At 41.8% G+C, this 24,667-nt stretch overlaps 1 protein-coding gene across 2 annotated transcripts in view; it reads right to left on the bottom strand.

Annotated features, from left to right (window-relative positions):
- Nucleotides 1-24,667, bottom strand: part of LOC112245427 (RNA polymerase II elongation factor ELL2) — a 48,413-nt gene that overhangs the window by 6,221 nt on the left and 17,525 nt on the right. For both annotated transcript variants that reach the window (XR_006083601.1, XM_024413526.2), the window contains exons 3-9: nucleotides 22,064-22,191; nucleotides 17,265-17,425; nucleotides 9,245-9,489; nucleotides 8,268-8,392; nucleotides 5,659-5,776; nucleotides 4,824-5,280; nucleotides 3,951-4,014 (exon numbers count right to left, since the gene is read on the bottom strand). Coding sequence is in view for 1 of the 2 variants with exons in the window: in XM_024413526.2 (XP_024269294.1) it covers nucleotides 3,951-4,014; nucleotides 4,824-5,280; nucleotides 5,659-5,776; nucleotides 8,268-8,392; nucleotides 9,245-9,489; nucleotides 17,265-17,425; nucleotides 22,064-22,191 (1,298 nt within the window). In the remaining variant the exon portion in view is untranslated. The remainder of the gene's footprint in view (nucleotides 1-3,950; nucleotides 4,015-4,823; nucleotides 5,281-5,658; nucleotides 5,777-8,267; nucleotides 8,393-9,244; nucleotides 9,490-17,264; nucleotides 17,426-22,063; nucleotides 22,192-24,667) is intronic.

Raw genomic sequence — 24,667 nt, 5'->3', positions numbered from 1 at the left:
GAAAGCACTGAATTGAGTGACGTGTGCTGTCATTTGTGTAAATAGGGTGGCGCACATTTGGCCCAGCATCGTCCGGGTTAGGGGAGGGTTTGGCCGGTGTAGGCCGTCATTGTAAAATAATAATGTTCTTAACTGACTTGCCTGTCCCAAAATGTTAAATAGAATTCTATGGGAAAGTTGTCCATTCCTGATGCTTTTCTTCGCACAAATACATTAATAGTGTCTAATATTTCATTTTGGCTGATCTTTGTTTTTAGTGATTCTTTTTTGTCTACTGATAAATTCTTCAGGGTTGTTGAGTCTAAGGCTGTAGGATCAGTCCAAAAGTTGTTTAATTTTGCTATATATAGATTTTCATAGATGCTTTTAAAATGGTCATTAATCGCGTTGATTCTAAATAACGCATTTGTATTTTTCATCTTTTAAAATTGTAACTGGTTTGGCATGTATTCATTTTGTGAGGGTTGCGAGATGTTAACCAAGCTTATTTGCCATTAGTTAATATGCTTTATTTGAGTTTAACCTGTAGTTGTTGGCTCTCCACAAAAGTAAAATGTCATATCGCTGCTTAAGTTCAGACATTTAATTTTCTTCTTTACAAGAAGTTTATTTTGAATGGGCTTTTTTTAAAATAGTGATTTCTGGGCCTCCCAAGTGGCGCAGTGGTCTAAGACACTGAGGCATCACTACAGATCCGGGTTCGGTCCTGGGCTGTGTCGCAACTGGCCACGACTGGGAGACCCATGAGGCGGAGCACAATTGGCCCAGCGTCATCCGGGTTAGGGGAGGGTTTGGCCAGCTGGGCTGTCCTTGTACCATCGTGCTCTAGCGACTCCTTGTGGTGGGCCGGTGCGCTAGCTTCGGTCACCAGCTGTACAGTGTTTTCTCTGACACATTGGTGGGACTGGCTTCCGGGTTAAGTGAGCAGTGTGTCAAGAAGCAGTGCAGCGTGGCGGCGTTGAGTTTCGGAGGAAGCATGGCTCTCGACCTTTGCCTCTCCCGAGTCCGTACGAGAGTTGCAGCGATGGGACAAGACTAACTACCAATTGGATATCACAACAAAAAAATGGGGGAGAAAAAAGGTGTAAAAGTACAAAAATAAGCACTGTGACATCTGGTCATGTAAAATGGGCTTTATAAATAAATGTGATTGAATTTGATTGCTACAGTAGATGGCAGCATAGGCCTCTCCAACCAAGCTCCTCTTTAAATATTCAATTTCTCATAGAACTCTTTTTAAAACTCTTGCAGGAAAACCACATCTGCTGACAATCTCTTTAAGTGTTCAAGAACCATATGCTTTTTCTTTAAAAAAATAATTATGGAGCCTGTGCACATTCTATGTAATAAGTTGGATTTTACTTGTATAAAATCAAAGTTAACCTGGTCTGTTCTGTCAGTCATTGAAGAACTAGATATAACATTTTAGCAGACATGACATATGAGGGTGGTGGGCATTCCATGGAATGGGAGAGTCATAATATGAATACAGTCATTATATACATTACAAATACAGTGTAGATTGTGTGGGCATGTGGGCTGAGCAGACATTTAACAGAGAATACACAAAAAACAAAGCAAAGGTGTTATTTTTAGGGATTTTAAGCTCCAACTCATCTCCTAATGTAACAAAAGCCTGTGGATTATGTAATTTATATATTGGAGAAAGACAACCACTTAAGTATTGTGGTCAGTTTGTATTGCCTTGTAAATTCAATTAAAGTATAGTGGATGATGGGGCTCTACTTGGGGAGAGTGAGTCCACCAAGAGACTGAAGTGAGATGAGTGGAGGCCCCACACAAAACTGTCTGATGCCCTCCCAGTCACCTCGTCCCAATTCCTCGGATAGAGCCCCTCTCCATTCTCACCAATAGCCACCATTGAATCTTAGCTATAATAATAATAATAATAACTCGACACAAAAAAATCCAATTACATTGTAATAGTTAAATCCTTCCGACTCTCTCCCAGTCCCCCCTCCCCTTACCCCACCCAAGCTAAGCTTGTCCCTCCCTATCTCCCACCCTTGGACATCCAAGCCAAACTTGTACCAACCTCCTAACTTTTCCCACCCTTCCTACTGCTCAGACACACTTACACCCATCCACTTACTAATCCATTCTCATTATTTCCCAAACATCCATCCTGTATCCACACACCCATTCTCTCCCACACCTACTCACCATCCCTCACACACACCTACTCACCATCCCTCACACACACCTACTCACCATCCCTCACACACACCTACTCACCATCCCTCACACACCATCCCTAACTTTTCCCACACACACACCTACTCACCATCCCTCACTTTTCCCACACACACACCTACTCACCATCCCTCACACACCTACTCACCATCCCTCACACACCTCACCATCCCTCACCATCCCTCACACACCTACTCACCATCCCTCACACACCTACTCACCATCCCTCACACACCTATTCACCATCCCTCACCATCCCTCACACACCTACTCACCATCCCTCACACACCTACTCACCATCCCTCACACACCTACTCACCATCCCTCACACACCTATTCACCATCCTTCACTTTACACACACTTTCCCTTTTGACTTGTCTTGTCAGTGTCCATGTAGCCCATTGGCATTGGCTACTTCTGTCGTTACTTCATAGAGGAAAACAATTACTTGGAGAAAGTATAGGTTGTATTGGGGGAGGGGGAAAGGATATTGTCTCAACTTAAGATAAGCTGGTGTTCGGCATCACCGTATGTAGCCTACTGTGCTCATTGTTTTTTCCTACTTTGTCCTCTTCAACTGGGAAGGTTTCTTGTAGCTTGACTAGGGATTCACAGGCGCTTATGAATTCCATCCTTTGCGTTCCCTTCGATACCCACAGCACTGCCGGGAAGCAGAGCTGAGACTTGATCCCCTTTTTCTCCAGTGTCTGGTCGAAATGTATTCCTTCGTCTCTCTCATCCTAGTTGACAAGTTGTAGATTACAATGTTTGGGTATTTAGCGTTCTTCTGTCTTCTGGTGATAGATTCACATCCAGTTCCTCTGATAGCAGTTTGACCACTTAGCTGGAAAGGTCTCCTTTTTCCTCATCTTCCAGTGAGGACAAAATACTCGTTCTTTCATCCAATTCATCTTCTGAATTCTGCAACTTGGTTTCCAAAAGGCTTGTTTTGTTGTCTTGACCCTTCATGTGCACGCCTTGTTTGTGTGTGACTGACACGACAGCATCTATTGTCTTTTTGAGCTAATCTCATTTTGTAATAACAGATTGTAGCAGTTTGTTTTGTTGTGCATTGAGAGCATTTTAGCCATGTTTTCCTAGATATCCTTTAACTGTTCATTACACGCATCTGCATCTCCAAGTTGCTCCTTATCTTTTCCTCCGGGGAAGCCATGGCTTGTTGGACTCGTGTCACCGCGCCACTTTACCAACTGATTGGGTCGCTTTTGTACATCACTGATCGCTCACCCAGTTGCTTGGGATATGTTAATTTATCGATTTTAGAGGCTTGATTTAAACTTTGTCTGGTTTCAACATATAAACATATAGCTACTCACACCCCATGCGTTCTATTGGTACGCGCTTGCGACTCATCTTTTTAAGTTATTCTCAGTGAAGCTGCGCATTTAATGCACGTTTGACAGACCATTTAAAACTTCAAAATATTCCACTATTTATGTGAATGTTTTCAAGCCAAATCCAGACCTTTTGGAACAAATCACTTTCCTTTCACAACAAAAGTGACTAAAGTAGTAATGCCATTAAACAGAAACATTGGAGCAACAGATGGCAGAAACAGAACATGAGACTGAGACTGGAGACCACATACTGGTTTCACTTGTACCATGTTTACAAAATGAATGGGTTTCACATAACTTATCAACCTAGAAGTACAACTCAGCAACCCAGGGCGATTCTGGAGAACTTGTGAATGAAGCAGTGTGTTTAAACTTACATTAAAAAGTCAGGCAGCTCCTCCGGTGATGTACGAGTGACAGGTGTTTTAGCCCCCTCATTGTCTGGAGATAAAAACAAGCAGAGAGAAAAAAAAGTTCATGTAATCTGCCAATGCAAACGTGATAAAACTCATATCATACCAAGGCTGATGGAGTCGTTTATCACTACTACGGATAAGAGACCTGCTACAAGGCAGGCAGTGACGCCAGAAGCGCCCCAGATTGGGAGTCAGAGCAGCCTGCTGACTCGATGGACCGTGGGTCACCCAGCTGTTCCACAGAATCATTTACACACTAGCCAGGGAAAGGGATGGGGGTTGCTAGCGGAAGCTACATACACAGCTCCCTTTCCACTGGAAATTCTCTTCAGATCATTGATTTGTCGCCACTCTGTTTAAAACCTACAGCAATTCACTGTGAGCCGTATATCTAGATATGTCACCTAAACTATTTGGGGACCGATCCCTTTGAAGTTTCAAAATACTTTTCTAGAGCAGGTCGTTTTTTTTACTACTGTAAAATATGGGTTAGGAAAACAGACATTTTGACTGGGTTTTTACTACTTTGCAAATGGAAAGTTTTAAGGACAGTGTTTATGTATACGGAGAGTGTTTATTCATATGTATACAAATACTGGGCAGTCTTTCCTGTAATCTTGTTGGCTCAAATACAGACTAGATGGTTATTGTAAATGATTAAACTTCTGATTTCAATGCGGTCATAGACCAGTGGTGCTGTAAATATATCCTTTGATGTCATTACTGTATCATTATCAACATGTTCTGTTTCTGCTATCATTACAGTCAACAAGGCCTCAAAATGATATAATTTAGTTGAAAATTACATTGGGAAAGAGATGGTGACTGTCTTACCAGTGATGTTTTCCTGGTTCTGTTTCAGGTCGGGACTGTTCTCTATCCAGTCCTGTTTTAAGCGCTCCCTATCCTTGTCTTTGTGCTTCTTGGACTTCTTCTTTTTGTGCTGGCCGTTGGCTAGCTGCTGGTCAGTGCAGATGGAGGGCTCAGTCTGTGGAGCCTTGGGGCTTGGTACTGCTAGGCCTGGCTCTGTCCTCTCCAGCTTGGGAATACTGGAGGAGCAACCCAATTTTTGCCTTGTGTAGAGACCATTAGGGCTTCCCTGGACGTGATTGTTGGTTCTCTCAAACTCTGTTTTGGTCTGTACACTGGTGTTGCCTGGACCAGATGAGCTACGGGCTCCAAAGGTACCAAGCTGTCCATTGGAAGGAGACTGCAGAGATAAACTGTGGTCTAATAGTCTTTGCTTCTTGGGGGTCTGATAATCAGATAGGTCGGAGGGCACGGGGCGTTTCTATGAGAAGGGTAAAGAAGAGGTTTTACCTGTAATACTACTTAGCGAAGACCAACTTACCCTACATTTGAAAGGAATGGCTCCTCTACTTTAAAACATCCTAACTGGCTCCTGAAAATGTCAGTGACTGAACTGCCTCCAGCACTCCAATGAATAAAAAGCAGATGCTACCAAACCAAGCAACTTTCTTCTCATTTCTCCTTTACTCAAGCTTATTCTGCAGTCAAAAGGCATAACACTATTCAAACATAAATTATTTAACCCCTGAAATTAATCTGTGCATTCTCTTATTTCTTATCAATCTCAAGCTTTTAAGAAAAACAATGAGTAAGGGCAGGATGTAGGAATTATTTTAGAGTTAGGTAGGAGAGTATTTACCACAGAGGGAGTCTTGACCGGGCTGAGTTGTGACGGAGAATCCGCAGGGGTTTTGTGGAATGAATGGTTTGACTGGAAACTCTTCAACTGGCTACTGCTGCTCAGTGGCTGCAGTTTCCTGCAACATTTAAAAAGGGGAAGACATTTTTACTTTGCTATTCCGTTTATGTTAGGGCAGATAACCCAAGCTTAACTAATTTTTTTGACAGATTTATTATTTTTTATATAACGTGTAGGTCTAATCCAGAATGCAGACTGGTTAAAAACTCATTTTAGCTGGTGTCAATTCCACAAGTTACCACCGGCTAACTCTATGACTTTTAAAGGCCTGTTTCCTCTGTTCCATTTGTGCAATCCATTGTCTAATCAGCCCTGGCAGGGAAGTTAAAGTTTATCTCCACTATATATTAAAAAAAAGCATCTAGACATGATCACATTTCTTTTAGACTAACATTTAGTTTTCAACAGCGGATATTTGTATAAACATTGCGGTCAGTCTCCGATATTTGCAACATTGTTTCTATATTCAAATTCAATCTTCAGCTGTCCCATAGTAATGTTAAACATGTCGGGAGTCGAGATGAGACAGACAGGCAGGCAGCTGTTCTCATCCCGTCGAAATCAGCATTGTTCTTTGTATGTATCCATACAAATTATCAATAGAAAACATGAAAAATTAAACAAAGTGCAGCTAGTTTGCCGTCTTTCCAGTTTCCGTTTGAAGTGATTGTGTTAGCTAGCTCCTCTGAACAACAGTGTGCTAACGAGAGAGCACATTTCCTACGGCAGGCGAAATCGGGCATCATTAGCTCATTTATTTGAGTACATCCATAACAATATCACTAGAAAACAGCTTAAACAAATGCAGCTACTTCGTTGTTATTCTGGCTGCACTAGTGTTTGACGTGGCCGTAAATTAGCTCGCTAGCAAGCAAGGGATAAAAATGTTGCCAGTCAGGATGGCAGTGGAACATTTAGAACGAACGACTGGGTCGCGTCCATAGATGCAGAACATAACGACTGAATGAGTCTGGCAACCAAACCGATAGAACGCCGCTTGGGTAGCAACCCTAGGTGTGTGTCGGGACTATATCTTGTGGAAGAATGAAATAGTATGAATAAATTAAAACATGTTATATGAAAATATGTAAATCATTATTTGAATATGTTGGTAACTGGTTGTATAAACGTGAGAATGCCCTTGAAGCCAGTGTTTGGAGGATATATTGGCACGGTTTGCCGGACCTCAACTTTTTCTCGGGCCTAACACCCGTGCCAATATATCCTCCAAACACTGGCTCCTCTGGCATTATTATTATAATGGTTCAAACTCCAATTGCAATTGCATGGTTTACAGAGAAGTGAGCGAGGTGGGGCCATGTTAACAGAGGAAAACACAACACAAAACAGGTTGAACCGGTTGGTACTGCAAAGTCCACCTTGACGCAGCTGTTCACATGAATATTGCATTAGAACAAATAGATCACATTGTCAGACAGATGTTACACTCCCATTATCTACATTTGACCTCAGGGTGAAACTGACACATTTTTCAGCATGTTTCAAAATGTTAGGCTGTTTGTAGTGTTTCTAGGTTACAGAACACAGATTACATCTGCAAGAGGCAGGCACTAAGACAGAGCGGTGTCCAGTCACTTCAGTGAGGAGAACAATGGTGCCAGATGCAGGCTCTGTTAGGCCAAACACTCCTCTCTCCACTGGCAATCTGCTTCCTCCAGCTCCTTCCTCACAGAAACCTCACTGGAATCAGAGTTCCATCATACCTCCCACAGCAGCCACATGACCTTTTCAACTACATGATCAATGGAATCTCCTGGAAGCACCACTGGCTTTCAGGACATTCCAGACATGATACCCTCTGACAGACTAGGCTTCCAGCAATATGGTAGCTTTCTGGGATAAACTATAAGGAAAGGCTCTGATATCGAAAACAATTGTTGTTGTTTTTTAAACGGTCATACACTGATGAGCCACATCAACCTTACTCTGTACATGCAGCAAAACAACATGTCCACTTCCATTCAGAGCTCTCTTTAGAACATCTGAGTAGTGTAAACAGAATGGAAACAATAAGCAGGCAGGAGGTCCATCCAAAAAGCTTATGAAACCCACCCCCTAACTGACCAGTGGCAGGATAGGACACGTACTTAACGTGGGATGACGTCCACTCTCATTCTGAACAGCTCAGCCAGGCTACCTTCCTCTACATTAATGCTATTTGACAACACCAAGCAGAGAATATTTCTCTCCCCGCTTTGATGTGCCCATTAAGAAATTCATCTGTGTAGAGAAATAGTCATTTAGAGTCTCTCCTTTCACCATGATCACAGCGGCCTGCCACAGTAATCCAGTAGTCTCAACGGCAGCACGTTGTCAAAAAGCATCAGAGCACCCTGCTACTGAGAAGAGGTAATCATCCAATTACTGACGCTTAAAGGTTAAATTAAGATAAACTACAGACTCGGGGACTCTCTGCCATGACACCAACATGTTGATACAGGTACATATTTAAATATTCAGTGGTGAAAATGTGAAGGAGAGTATGATGGTAGAGAAGACAGGTGAGTAGAAGTACAAGCCACACCCACCTGGCCAGGAGCCTATGGATGAGCGGCTTCTCTTCCTCCAGGTAACCGGGCCAATCCTTTTGGACGTGCCTGTAGAACTCATCCTTCAGAGTAAAGCTGTGGTCTTTGTGGTTCAGTTTAGCAACCTGCAAATCAATGACAAACACATTTGAATCCTCTGTCCCTGTAGCATTAAAGTACACTTTTGACCCCAGTTAAAAGACAGGCTCAACTGGCAGGCTGTCAGAATATTAATACATTGTTCACCATTAAAGTAATTGATAGCAAACACAGCAATTACACTAGCACTGTGCCAAGTTAGTCACAAAAACAGTACCAAATCTAGTCTACCCAGAGAGCCTCTGTGACAGACAACATCCATTTGTCAGAGTAGTACTGGCCTGGCTGGAGACACCCCACCCTCCCCGGTGGAAACACTGTCTTCTCCTCCAGACATAATTAAAGCACAGCTCTAATTACAGCTACCAGTAGAGGCAGTAGCGACACAGTCGCTCCTTGTATGACTGCACTGGGACTCTCAAACATACCCAGAACAGGAAGTACGCCTCAAATATACCAACTGAGATCACTTAGCTGCTCAACATTTGGTTGTAAAAAGAGCCATTAGCATTAGATTCTGAGTGGATGTAGAGAGCGAGCGAGGGAGACAGAGCGGCTACTCTACAGTGTTTCCATTTGGAATCCCTGGAGGGATTTAGAATTGCTTATAGATGCAGCTGAATCTCAGAGGCACTTTTAAAGACCTTGTCCTTTCTTTCAATGTGAAAGTTGCTGTGATGTTTTAAATGTTTCATTTACAAAATAGATTGTTTATTCATTTCAAATGCATTACAATTGGAATACAATATGCAAAAGTTGTGCATTATTGAGTTATATCTCCACTTAGTGAAACCAGCACCTACCATGTACATATATCTGCAGCCTAGTATCTGAGTACAGTTTTAGTGTTGTGCCGTGTTGCGTTCTACAGGTCTCACCTCATCCAGTACTGCTCCCAGGTCAGTCTTATCCTTGGGAGTGGCCCTCTCCCTCTCCAGCCACAACAGCAGCTCAGGCTTCCTGTAGGGCTTTAAGGCCAGGACGTGGATGATGCGGTCTCTCAGGGGCCTGAGGGCTACTGGGTTGTGGGCCCCGCTCTTCTTGTTGTTAGGGGAGTGCTTGTTGCTGCTGCTGTCCATGCCTGATGACAGGCCCTGCTTCCTCTGGATCTTCACACATTTACCTGACAGAGAAAGGGAGATGCACAGAGAGGCGCCATTTGACGAGAAAAATGTTTAGTAACTTACAAAATATCTTTCCGTCGTAAAAGCTACCTTCTTACTAAGCTACTGTTACCAAGTGAAAAGCAGTGGTTTTGTGCTCGTCAGTCAATGAAAGTTTCAGCAATTAACACAATTATGACTTGGATAATTCAAAGCTCTCATAGAAGCAGTACACTGGAAATGTGACAAGTGGCAATGGAAGTGTTATGCTTGTTCTAACTGCCTCTGAACAGGATTCAAAATACACAGACACTTCTCTGAATAGTCCAGACCAGTTATGCAAAACAGGCCTGGTCTAATGTGACAAGGGCCAGAAGCAAAACTTTGTCTTGACAGATGTCAGTTATACATACAGTATGCAAACACTGCACACAGGAATGGCACCTTGTGTCCCTAGTAGGAAATAGCATCTTAAAATATTTAGCCAGATCTCATGAAAGCCTCCTGTACACATACACACTAACCCTTCCATCACACCGACAGCATCCTTGCGCAAAATAGTACACAGCATCATCTGGATATTTATGCAACAAAAGTTCAACATTCACCTTCTGCTACCGTTTCTGTCAAGCTGTCTACACATACAGGTTTGACACGTACGTTCGATAAATCCAATGGATGCACCACACCGAACGCACTGCAACACACTGCTCCAAGACAAACGCATCCCTTCATTGGAAATGAATGCAATTCTGGTGTACCAAACCACAATGACGCTGTCAGTGTGATCGAAGCGTTGGTACGCAGCACCAGGCTTGGAGTGCAGTGAAAGGGTTGACCAGTTCCTGTGCAAACAGAGGAGCACGGAAACTAAAGCACCTTGCTCACTCAGAGACCATTTTTTCCTGTTGCAGCACTAATTAACCTGTCTCCAAGCCAGCAGGACATGGTGGTGCTTATACTGTATGTAGATGTATCTCCCCAACCTAATCTCATTAAACGTTTAAGATCTGCTTTCAAGGTTGCTATAGGTTGAAAAGCACAGCCTCTACGTGGGAGCAGTGTGGTTCTGGTATCATGCATCTACTGCATTACGTAAAGTATTGTACGTGAAAGAGTTGATCTATTATATTTTATTTAACTAGGCAAGTCAGTTAATAAGAATAAATTATTATTTACAATGGCGGCCTACCCCGGCCAAACCCAAAGGACGCTGGGCCAATTGTGCGCTGCTCTATAGGACTCCCAATCACGGCCGGTTGTGATACAGCCTGGAATCGAACCAGGGTCTGTAGCAATGCCTCTTGCACTGAGATGCAGTGCTGTGCCACCCGGGAGCTAGAGTAGGTTTAGATATGACAATCTAAATAGTATTTTACGGAGTATGTCAATTATTTGGCTCCATGCACTCAAGTTCACATTTCTAAAAAGGCCACAGTTGTTGCACAACTGGAATGTAATAATGTTAAAGATATTGAATAACAAGTCACCAAAATGTCTCTATTCTTATGCATCAAACATTATACAAACAATTCATGACATTTTCTTTAATGTGAAAAATGACAATATCAACAACATATAATATGAGCCCTAGTAACATCAAACTATTTATTTTTTATCAACTCTGGGCCTGAGGGTAAATCTCTGCTTTTGCCAAATGCAATGTAGTTTCGAGAGCTTGTCGTAACAGCTACCCTGGTTCAAGACGCATACATTTTACAGTCCAATATCTTCCTGTCGTGTAGAGAAATAGCCTGTATTGCCTCATTTTAAAACAAGCAGCGACTAGACGCTAACAATAAATTAAATCTGCTTGTCATGTAGTTGGTTATGGGAAGGTTTGTAAAACGCTATTCTTTCTACTGCACATGCTTGACTGAAACATAAGTTGCTTTTCAGAAATATGATATGGGTTGAAAAAAATGTTTTTGTTCAACATCATTGTGTACAAAATCAAAAACAGAACCACATTTATTTTCCATGCTACAGCATGCAACATTTTACATACAGTAACTTTTTTAAAGGACCAAAGAGTTACGTTTGCTTTGTGTTTCCCTGTTTGCCATGGAAGATCAGGTATTGTAGTATTGCGATACTGGTATCGTGATAACCCTATACTAGATTAACATTGGTGTATCCAAACATGACTATCACATTGAAACCACAACAGTAGCATTCATCCAACATGTATAGTTACACGGAAGACCATCATAGCTCAGTTTGAGATTATCGGGTGTTCCTCAGCCTGTCTATCACCAAGGTGTAATGCATTACAACAATAAGTCATGTACGTCAGACTGACACCAGACCAAGCAGAGAAGTGAGGAGTTTGTGAGCCTATAACAGGCTTAGGATGAGTTCTCCATGGTTCCCAGGTTGGAGTTTAGCCAGGAGGGCAGGGTTAAGTTCTACTCCAGCATTAAGTGCCATAGGATCTTTAGTGATCACAGAGAATTATGATCTTGGCTTATCATCTCATCTCAAAGACAGCACACAGTTTGTGGTATTCCTCACTCCTTGGGTGTATTGGCATGTCCTACTGCTACCTGATGTTCTCCTTACCAGATAAATGAGTCTAACCAGACCCAACCATAACTGGACTAACCAAGCCTAATCTTTCTTAACCTCAATACTAGCTAGTGCGGAGCGATGAACAGATATTTTGGAGGGGGTTTCGGTTATTAAACAACTAATTGACTAACATCGGTTCATTACTTGAATTCCACGTAGTATTTTATTTTGTGAGCCCAACACGCCCTTTCTATAGAAGCCCAACACGCCCTTTCTATTTCACCCTATAGGGTGAAATCAAATCATTCACGAGAGAAGTCCAGAACTATGTGGGACGCTGAACTGATGGGAGTTGTAGTCCACATTAAGCAAATGTTCAGAGCAGAAACGTGGTAATTAACTAGGTGGAGTGTCTCACGTGTCATTTTCAAACTCTCCTGATAATGTTTCAGATGAAGTAGATGTTCACTCATTAGATGGTTCTCCAATTGAACGCGTTGCCGCATATACATACTTAGGCATTTGGATTGATATGGGATTTGACGTTTAAAAAAAAAAAATCATACTGTAGATAAGCTGGTGAAGAAGCTAAGATTTCTAAAGATTTCGGCATTTCTAAAGAAACAGATTGTGCCTTTCTCTAAGAAGCAGGAAGCAGATTATTCAGTCTACCTTTTCATCTGTTCTTGATTATGGTAATATTATTTATCCAAGTGCAGTTGTTACTACTCTTAAACCTTTGGATCAATCTACCATAGTGCCCTTTGTTTTTTTTACTCATCACTGCATCAAAAGGTTGGCTGGACTTCGCTAAAGACCCATAGATCTCTACATTTGCCCCTTTTTGTTTACAAGGCACGACTTCATAAACTTCTGTCTTATCCAACTTTGCTGTTAAAATATAGATGCCCGAGTTGCCTAACCCGTTCACAGGATTGGTTAACAAGGTTCCTAGGGTTTCCACTGAGCTAGGTAAATCTGCTTTTAGTTTTAATGCACCTTATTGCTGGGTCAAAAATGTAAATACATTTTATCTTGACGTTCTGGTGTGTTTCAGGCAATTTAAAGTATTGATTGGGGACTTTAGATCTCTTTTACAAATGCGCCCTGTATACACAATGTAAATTTACACATTATACCCAATCGATCTCTAAATACAAACAGTAATGGGAAGCACAAAACATATACATTCCTACACAAATACACTGCCTGACATTTTTTTAACTGTAATTCATTTCCATGACTGGTATAGTGACTGACATACACTGCATGACAAAAAGTATGTGGACACCTGCTCGTTAAACATCGAATTCCAAAATCAGAGGCATTAATATCGAGTTGGTCCCCCTTTGCTTCTATAACAGCCTCCACTCTTCTGGGAAGGCTTTCCATTAGATGTTGAGACATTGCTGTGGGGACTTACTGATGCTCTTGTGGCTGAATGGAAGTAAGGTCAAGCACTGATGTTGGGCGATTAGGTCTGGCTTGCAGTCAGCGTTCAAATTCATCTCAAAGGTGTTCGATGGGGTTGAGGTCAGGGCTCCGTGAAGGCAAGTCAAGTTTTCCACACCAATCTCAACAAACCATTTCTGTATGGACCTCACATTATGGACAAGGGCATTGTCATGCTGAAACAGGAAAGGGCCTTCCCCCATACTGTTGCCACTAAGTTGGGGGCACAGAATCGTCTAGAATGTATTGTATGCTGTAGCATTAAGATTTCCTTTCAGGGGCCTAGCCTGAACCATGAAAAACAGCCTAAGACCATTATTCCTCCTCCACCAATCTTTACAATTGGCACTATGCATTCGGCAGGTAGCGTTCTCCTGGCATCCGCCAAATCCAGATTTGTCCGTTGGACTGCCAGATGATGAAGCGTGATTCATCACTCCAGTGAACGCGTTTCCACTGCTTCAGAGTCCAATGACGGCAAGCTTTACACCACTCCAGCCGACGCTTGGCATCGCGCATGGTGATCTTAGGCTTGTGTGCGGCTGTTTGGACTTGAAAAACCATTTGATGAAGCTCCCGATTGACAGTCATTGTCCTGATGTTGCTTCCAGAAGCAGTTTGGAACTCGGTAGCGAGTGTTGCAACAGAGGACAGACCATTTTTACGCGCTGTGCGCTTCAGCACTCGCTGGTCCCGTTCTGGAGCTTGAGTGGCCTAGCACTTTGTGGCTAAGCCATTGTTGTTCCGAGATGTTCCCACTTCAGAATAACAGCACTTACAGTTGACCGGGGCAGCTCTAGCAGGGCAGAAATTTAACGAACTGACATGTTGGAATGGTGGCATCCCATGACGGTGCCACGTTGAAAGTCAGTGAGCTCTTCAGTATGGGCCATTCTACTGCCAATGTTTCCCTATGGCGATTGCATGGATGTGTGCTCGATTTTATACACCTGTCAGCAACGGGTGTGGTTGAAATAGCCTAATCCACTCATTTGAAGCGGTGTCCACATACTCTTGCATATATAGTGTAGGTCTCAATATGTCTTCCCTGTTAAAACAAAAGGTTCAATAAAACTAAAATTACCATTATACATCAAGTCTGTTTTTTCAGGCTTGGACAGATGGATAAAATGTTACACTTACTATGTTAGGTTAGATAGCACAGACCACATGAGAGAGGACTTGTTCAGGGGCGGCAGGTAGCCTAGTGGTTAGAGCGTTGGACTCGAATCCCCGAGCTGACAAGATAAAAATCTGTTGTTTTGCCCCTGAACAAGACAGTCAACCCACTGTTCCTAGGCCGTCATTGACAATAAGAATTTGTTCTTAAGTGACTTGCCTAGTTAAATAAAGGTAATATAAAAAAACAACATGAGAGGGAGAGACCGTTTGTTAAAGTGTGCCTTATCTACCTTGAAGAACGAGTCAAATTTTGTCAGACAGCTCTGTTGCATACTTAGGCAGGCTAGCCTAGCTAAATAGGATGATTAAAGACAGTACAGTATGGGGAGCACAGTATGGGGAGCACAGAGATCATATTAAATGGTCTGGCTGGCCAGCAGCTACTCCCTGAGCAGAGATGAGACGATGACATTAAGGAATTAAAAATAATGTCTTAAAAGCACAAAATAATATTAAAAAAGGTACATACAAAACTGCAATACTTTATTATTTCTTAGCAATTTTCTATTTTCTACTGATGTCTACCAAATTTGGACCTGACAGAGACAATGGAATATTTTAAATTTTTGGCTTTGGAATTTCTATTAAAAGACATTCTGGGTTCGAGTTCAGGCTCTGTCACAGCCGGCCGCGACCGGGAGACCCATTTGGCAGCGCACAATTGGCCCAGCGTCGTCCGGGTTAGGCCGGCAGGGATGTCCTTGTCCCATCGCGCACTAGCGACTCCTGTGGCGTGGGGGGCCGGACACAGTGCACGCTGACACAGCTGTACGGTGTTTCCTCCAACACATTGGTGCAGCTGGCTTCTGGGTTAAGTGGGCATTGTGTCAAGAAGCAAAACAGCTTGGTTGGGTTGTGTTTTGGAGGACACACGGCTCTCGACCTTCACCTCTCCCGAGTCTGTACTGGAGTTGCAGCGAGGAGACAAGACTAACTACCAAAATGGATACCACAAAATTGAGAAGGGAAAAAAAGGTTGAAAAGTAACCAAAAAATAAATAAAAATAGCTCTAAAATCAATGTCATTATTATATAATACAAATCAAAACCAAAATCAAAAACCATGATAAAAAAAATAAAGAATCCAACCAAAACCGACCTGAAAAAGTTGTAATCACAGCATACAAGTGGTGGGAGATGGGGCTGCCAATGGGTTTCCAGATATAGCTTCCCAATACTTTTATCACTACTGAACTAAAAAAATGATTTTTCCCTTCATAAGACAGTTTTGTAAAGAATGGTCAGTGATGACCTTAAAATGCATTTTGCAGAATTTCTTCAGCATTCCTTTCGCTGGGAAAGTACAGGTTTTTGAGCCATACATTACAACTAAAATCATAGATGGTTGGTATTTAGAAAGATGTCGGTTTGTGTGCTCCGTAGCGCATATGACGTATAGTTTATGACTCTTTCATTTAAGTTCCCTTTGATATCAAGTATATGGGCACCTTACTGTCCTGTCCATGCTGTGGGAAAGCGAGCCCAGTTGTGTGCCTTACACCCTATGAAACATGAGAACCAATGTCAATGTTACCAGGCTAAGGCTGCAAGTGGACTTCTACATTTTTACTTGATAAACATTAATGTAAAAATTATGTATTTGGATAAGAAATAGCTCTTTTTTGTACTTATGCAGCAGAGATATTACACAGCAAACATGTCAGCTACATTTAACTGGGTTGTGCAAGAACACTCAAGAGGCCCATTGTCAGCAGCAGAGCATGGGAGGTCATGTGTGCTGCTTGCTTCAACAGCTGTAGAAAATGGCTTGTGCAGGAATTACCATTAATGTTATAATTATGTTTTAGACAATATGTGTAAAACTGTCAGTGTGTGCAAAGATGAGCTCCATTTGGCTTAAAGCCACTAGTATAACGTCATAAACGCAGCAATATTTTGTGTGTCCAGGTTATAATACGCAGCATCTGCAACATGTCCCTTCAGACAACAAGACATAACCCATCAGAAGACACAGAAGCCTGTGTCTACACCCTCCTCCTGGATGAAATATAACTATATAACTATAACATTCCAACGGTCCCACTGGTTCAGATGCTGTGTAAAGACATGTAAAGCACTGGTATGCTCCCAAAATAATTTATTTACTTTGTGGCACAAATAAACAGTGTTTTAATTTAAATCTTCATTAGTTCATAAGTTCTTATGATGAATTATGGCCTTTGCTTCAAAGAATCTACATACATTACTCAGTTTTTCAATAGATGAAAACTAATTGAGTCGCAGCCACTGTAATTAAACTCTTAGGCAAAACTTCATCCACTCAGCATGAGACTTGTTAGTGCATACTTCTGGCAAACTCAATCACATGAATGGAGCTGGTAGGCAGGTTGGCAACGTGCCTAAGCAATCTGGTCAAAATGAAGGGAAAAGGAGAAGAAAAAGAGGCATGCCCTCTCGCATGAATAATTGCAACCCAGCACTTTGATCAATTATGTGAAAACTTTCACACCATATGGCAATTATCAGCAGGACAAGATGGTAGAAGGCGATGGATTAGAAGCTTTCCGAGAACATTAAACACCTCCATTATTTTTCCCTTGATCCCCAGGCAGCAAAGGGCTCCGTATGAAGCTGGTTTGGACCTAACGCAGTCAGCATAGGTAAAGGCAGGCTGTGACTGCAGACTTACCATGTGTAGAGCCTGGTTTGATCTCGATGGCCGACCTGCTCATGATGTCCTTCTCAACCTGAGACATGCGCTCTCGGGTCATCTGGTATGAGTCATCAGTGGCACACACAGTGATCTTGTCCTGAATACTGCCCTGGCCCTCCAGGTGCTCCCTGCCCTCCCTGAGGAGAACACAGGATCAGGCTCACATAGCAGCAACTGGTAATGTACAAAATATCACACACTACTTCCCATTAAATAGACCATTTCGTGAAAGTGTATTTGTGTTTCTGTCTACGTGTGACATATGCCTCACTCCCATGACCGGTTCTTTGACTTCTGTCCTCATGCTCATTCCTCACATCCTATGCTATGGCATTAAGCTGTACAACAAGTGAAGATGCCTGAGCTGTGGTGCTAACTAGAGATCGACCAATTAATCGGAATGGGCGATTAATTAGGGCCGATTTCAGGTTTCATAACAATCGGAAATCTGTATTTTTAGACACCGATTTGGCCGAATTGTTTTTTTTTATTTTTTGACACCTTTATTTAACTAGGCAAGTCAGTTAATTAAGAACACATTCTTATTTTCAATGATGACCTAGGAAAGGTGGGTTAACCGCCTTGTTCAGGGGCAGAACGACCGATTTTTACCTTGCCAGCTTGGGGATTCAATCTTGCTACCTTATGGTTAAACTAGTCCAACCACCTGCCTCTCATTGCATTCCACAAGAAGCCTGCTTGTTACGCGAATGCAGTAAGAAGCCATGGTAAGTTGCTAGCTAGCATTAAACTTATCTTAAAACAATCAATCATAATCACTAGTTAACTACACATGGTTGATGATATTACTAGTTTATCTAGCGTGTCCTGCGTTGCATATAATTGATGCGGTGCGCATTCGCGGAAAAAGTACTGTCGTTGCTCCAACGTGTACCTAACCATAAACATCAATGCCTTTCTTAAAATCAATACACAACTATACATTTTTAAACCTGCATATTTAGTTAATATTGCCTGCTAACATAAATGTATTTTAACTAGGGAAATTGTGTCACTTCTCTTGCAACAGAGTCAGGGTATATGCAGCAGTTTGGGCCGCCTGGCTCGTTGCGAACTAATTTGCCATAATTTTACGTATTTATGACATAACATTGAAGGTTGTGCACATGTAACAGGAATATTTAGACTTATGGATGCCACCCGTTAGATAAAATATGGAACGGTTCCGTATTTCACTGAAAGAATAAACGTTTTGTTTTTTAAATGATAGTTTCCAGATTCGACCATATTAATGACAAAAGGCTCGTATTTCTGTGTGTTATTATGTTATATTTAAGTCTATGATTTTATATTTGATAGAGCAGTCTGACTGAGCGATGGTAGGCAGCAGCAGGCTCGTACGCATTAATTCAAACAGCACTTTCGTGCGTTTTGCCAGTAGCTCTTCGCAATGCTTCAAGCATTGAGCGGTTTATGACTTCAAGTTTATCAACTCCCGAGATTAGCCTAGTGTAACCGATGTGAAATGCCTAACTAGTTAGCGGGGTGCGCGCTAATAGCGTTTCAAATCGGTGACGTCACTCGCTTGGAGACTTGGAGTAGTTGTTCCCCTTGCTCTGCTAGGGCCGTGGCTTTTGTGGAGCGATGGGTAACGATGCTTCGAGGGTGGCTGTTGTCGATGTGTTCCTGGTTCGAGCCCAGGTAGGGGCGAGGAGAGGGATGGAAGCTATACTGTTACACTGGCAATACTAAAGTGCCTATAAGAACATCCAATAGTCAAAAGGTATATGAAATACAAATGGTATAGAGAGAAATAGTCCTATAATAAACTACAACCTAAAACTTCTTACCTGGGAATATTGGAGACTCATGTTAAAAGAAACCACCAGTTTTCAAATGTTCTCATGTTCTGAGCAAGGAACTTAAACGTTAGTTTTTTTACATGGCACATATTGCATTTTTACTTTCTTCTCCAACACTTTGTTTTTGCATTATTTAAACCAAATTGAACATGTTTCATTATTTATTTGAAGATAAAGTGTTAATTCAGTATTGTTGTAATTGTCATTATTACAAATACATTTAAAAATAAAATGTATTATTATTATTATTAAATTGTCCGATTAATCAGTATCGGCTTTTTTTGGTCCGCCAATAATCGGTATCGAAAAATCATAGTCGGTCGACCTCTAGTGCTAACAGAGTAGCACAGAGCTACCTTTGACCCCCACATGACCACAAACACTGATCTCACCATTCTCTGATCTCACCATTACCCGCAACCTGTGCAATGTTGCAGGTAACATGTTACAAAAGTAATGCATTACGTACTCAGATTACTTTTACTTTTTCAAACGGGGTAATATTACAACGGTTACTTTCAGAATCAAATCGCATTTTATTGGTCACATGCTTCTTAACAGGTGTAGACCAACAATTAAATACTTAGTTAGAGCCCTCCCTACAATGCAGAGAAAAATTGACAAATAAACAATGGGTACCAGTACCGAGTCGAAGTGCAGGGTTACAAGGCAATTGAGGTAGATATAGGTTGGGGTAAAGTGACTAGGCAACAGGATAGATAAAACAGTAGCAGCAGCAATGAGTCAAGAGTTAGTGCAAAAAGGGTCAATGCAGATAGTCCTGGTAACTATTGGTTAGCTATTTAATAGTCTTATGGCTTGGGGGTAGAAGCTGTTTAAGGTCCTGTTGGCACCAGACTTTGTGCATCGGTACCACTTGTCGTGCGGAGGCAGAGAGAACAGTCTATGACTTGGGTGGCTGTAATCTGACAATTTTTAGGGCCTTCCTCTGACACCGCCTGGTATAGAGGTCCTGGATGGCAGGAAGCTTGGCCCCAGTGATGTACTGGGCAGGACGCACAACCCTCTGTAGTGCCTTGAGGTTGGAGGCCGAGTAGTTTCCATACCAGGCAGTAATGCAACCAGTCAGGATACTCTCGATGGTGCAGCTGTAGAACTTTCAGGATCTGAGGACCCATGCCAAATATTTTCAGTCTCCCGAGGGGGAATAGGCTTTGTCGTGCTCTCGTCACGACTGTCTTGGTGTGCTTGACCATGTTAGTTTGTTGGTGATGTGGTCACCAAGGGACTTGAAGCTCTAAACCTGCTCCGTCGATGAGAATGGGGGCTTGCTTGGTCCTCCTTTGCACCCATAAAGTGTATTCCTTTGTAGTGTTTTTCTGCAGTATTACTTTAGAGCCTTGTTGCAAACAAGATGCAGGTTTTCTATTTATTTTGTATATATGTGTATTCTTCTTTTCACTATGTAATTTGAGTCATTATTGTGGGGTCACTACAATGTTGATCCATCCACAGTTCTCCCATCACAGCCGTTGAACTCTGTTTTAAAATCACCAATGGCCTCATGGTGACATCCCTCAGCAGTTTCATTCCTGTCCTGCAGCTCAGTTTAGAAGGACAACTGTATCTTTGATGTGTCTGGGTGGTTTAATACACAATCCACAGCATAATTATTAGCTTGATTATGCTTAAAAGAGATATTCAATGTCTGATTGGTTATTGTTACCCATCTAACAATCGCTGCCATTCTTTATGAAGCTTTGTAGTTGAATCTGTGCATGGAATTCAATACTTGACTGACTGTATGTATGTATGTATGTATGTATGTGGGACAGAGGAAGGGTCATTAAAAAAATGATGTCAACCCCTATTATTTCCACAGTCAGTCCGTGTAACTTATGTCATTTTTTAAGACAAATGTTACTCCTACACTAATTTAGACATGCCTGAACATATGGGCTGAATACTTATGCAACAACTATATTTTAGTCATGTCATTTTTTATTAATTAACTTTGACAGAGTATTTTGAGTAGATTGTTGACAAAAAAAACAATTAAGTAGCTTTTAATCCTGCTTTGTCAGTGGACAATAAAATGTGAATAAATCCAAGGATGTGAATACGTTTGCAAGGCACTGTAGGTCCCTCTGTTGTGTAAGTACAGGACTTTGTCTATTTTTCCCATTTAAAAATGTATGTAGTTATGTCCTTGAGCTGCTCTTGTCTATTTATGTTCTGTACCATGTCATGTTTTATGTTGTGTGGACCCCAGAGATAGTAAGTGCTGCTTCAGCAACAGCTAATGGGGATCCTAATAAAATACTAATACACCAGCAGTCAAACTTCAGCAACACAGCACGCTAAATAGGTGCTTACAGTAACTCAAAAGGAAAAACAAGACCTCAACAAATACTGCTTAACTCAAAAAGGTTAGAGTTTATGAGTAGTTCAAAAATAAGACTGAACTATAGATGGTAAGAAAAACAGTCTGGGATAAGGTGTCATTGGTTTCTAGCGGTCAGTCACATGGAGACAAGGGTTACTTGCGTTAGCAATGAGAGATAGAGCAAGAGAGAGCAGTGTCTCAAAATTCCCTGTGGTCCCAATCTGACTGAACTAGTTCGGACGATATGGGCACAAATACATATCATGATAAACTGCCTGAATTGATGCCATAACAATAACAAAGTAACAAAGTTAATAAAAATTGGCACCACTGTTCTTTAAAAGATCCTTTAACCTACTACTACTAGTTTGATGGTTATAGCCATCAATTGTCCAATTAACATTCAACCATATTAGCAAACGTTATTCATGTCAAATGTTACATTTCTCTAGTATAGGCTACTTATCGTAATAAACAATATCAGCAAAATGTCTACAATAAGTGATCGGTATGGTCGGTGTCGAGAATGTTTGGTTTATCGGCCCAGCTCTACTGTGAACTGACTGAATTCCTGTGGTTGACTGAAAACAGTAGAGTGGGCTTACCCTGAGACATGCTGGTGGATGCAGTCAACGCTGGCCTGAGGTTTGTCTTTGCTATCACTGGACAGGTAGAAGGAGAAGACCCGGAGTGCATCTGGGGCCTCTGGGGATGGGGCAGGGATCTTGATATACTGTTGTAAGGGGAAACAGAGAGCGCATTAGATCACTGAGGAGATCATGTGTAAAGTTATAAAATGTTTATGACCAAGCAGTTTTAGCATATTCAGCTGTGCTTTCGGTTTGCATATTCTACATTTGAGTAATTTAGCAGATGCTCTTATCCAGAGCGACTTACAGAACCGAGTACATACATTTCAATCCTTTTTTTTTTGCTGGTCCCTGTGGGAATTCTAAACATGCTAAATAAAACGCCTTGGGTTTGTATCATACAATCCGAAACGTTTTGGTAACTAGTGTATAAAGGACCGCAAAGGATGAGCCTTACGTTAGTCATCAATTAGGCTACACATTTAATTGGAGAGCAAAACAGGGTAAATCGGAAGTCTGAGGTCATTGCCATTACGTATGAGTCAACTGCTCGGGGTGACAGCCAGGCAGTCTCTGGCTTAATGCGATTTCAAATGAAGCCCCATCTGAAGCATATGAAAATCAACTAGGCATAGCATATCACTTTTCCAAACTAAATCAGCACACATCTTGAAATCTGTGCTGTGGCTCGATTCTCATCGATTACACAGTATTTAATCTGTGGTTGCTAACTGAATGCTGTGTCCTTTTTGTTTGTGCGTTTAGTTCACAATCCAAACTCACAACGCGCGGGCAAGTCCATGCGAAAGTTCAGACGAAAATTCATATTACAGTTCGTAGAAAAATGTCAAACGAAGTATAGAATCAATCTAGAATCAATCTTTAACATTATTGAAGATTTGTTTCAACTGGAGAATTCCTTTGTATTCAGAAATGCAATGGAACAGAGCTAACTCTCACGTGAGCGTGCGAATCTGAGCTCGTGGCTCTCTGCCAGACCTCTTACTCATTCCCCCCCACTTCACAGTAGAAGCATCAAACAAGTTTCTAAAGACTGTTGACATCTAGTGGAAGCCTTAGGAAGTGCAATATGACCAATATCTTCGATAGGCAATGAGTTGAAAACTTACAAAACCTCAGATTTCCCACTTCCTGGTTGGATTGTTTCTCAGGGTTTTGCCTGCCATATGAGTTCTGTTATACTCACAGACATCATTCAAACAGTTTTAGAAACGTCAGAGTGTTTTCTATCCAATACTAATACTATGCATATATTAGCAACTGGGCATGAGTAGCAGGCAGTTTACTCTGGGCACCTTATTCATCCAAGCTACTCAATACTGCCCCCAGCCATAAGAAGTTAAGGGTATATTGTATATTAATAATATTACATTGTATTGTATCTGCAACTTTTCCACATACCACTTGGCCAAATTTGTTTAATCTGCTAGCAATATTGATATTTAAAAAAACAATAATAATTAAATAAAATCTCTGGCCTGGACGCCCTACTGTACCTCTACGAGCCGCAGACCCTACTTTGGGAACCACTGCTTGTATCAACCTTGCAGCATTGCTGTTTTGATGTTATTGCTTTGGAACAACACAGTTATGTATTGAGTACTTAAAAAATAAAAAAGTATCTCCCCAGAAGGTGATTAGAGTAAAGGTAATCTAGAAGTGTATTTGTTAGTGGACAAAAGTCACACACACGTATGCATGTGTATATATACAGATACTGTACATATTTTTTAATTTAACGAGGCAAGTAAGCCACTGGTTAAATAAGCCACTGGTTAAGCCAATAACCCAGGCCATGTGGGACCTCCTATTTCCCAAAGTGGCAACCTCTAGTCAGCTGTTGGAACAGTGAGGCTGATATCTTGCCCTTAAACATAGGGATTTGTGTCTCGCTACATAGGTGATAGTATTCTACTGTACTGTCCAGAGCTCCCCTGGAATCAAACAGACCCACAGGGAGCTATGGGGCCCTAATGAAATGGCCTAAAAACCTACTTTCACAGAATGGCCAATTAAAACACTGGAAGTCATTAACTAACAGGTATTGCCGTGTACTTGAACACACTGGGTGCCGACTGCCCTTTCATTCCAGCTGAAATGGACCGTTTTGTTGATGCTGAGCCTGTGCCCTAGATTCAGAGGACAAAATGAAAGGGACAGAGCGATAGATGGTCCACAGAATGATTATCACTTCTTTTGACCCAGCACGATCACTGACTGACTGAGCGCAGCCATATAGTCCTCAGAAATTAGGAATTGTTTCCAAATCATCTGAAAAGAAGTCACGTTCACTTCCCTAGTAGTCTCAGACTAGGGTGAGATGGCTAACACAAAAAGGGCTCCATGTAATATTTCCCTTTTATTATCAGCACTAAGACAAACAGAGGACAGTCAGTGGGCCTTGAAACAGCCTCTTTAGCTTAACTGTGGAAAGTGATTGATTCCAGGCTGACTGGTAGAATGCACAGTGCCTGGGGCAGATGTGGCAGGCAGGACTCTAGCTGTCACAAATGCCCAGTCATGCAATACAGCCAAAAGCGGTTTCTGTAGCGTGTAGCCAATAAACAGCTTCTCTTTCAACACCCCCCCCCACCCACC

This window comes from Oncorhynchus tshawytscha, linkage group LG06, assembly GCF_018296145.1.
Source record: "Oncorhynchus tshawytscha isolate Ot180627B linkage group LG06, Otsh_v2.0, whole genome shotgun sequence".
NCBI lineage: Eukaryota > Metazoa > Chordata > Actinopteri > Salmoniformes > Salmonidae > Oncorhynchus > Oncorhynchus tshawytscha.
The sequence above is the reverse complement of the archived record's forward strand: the minus strand, read 5'-3'. Positions and strand labels throughout refer to the sequence as shown.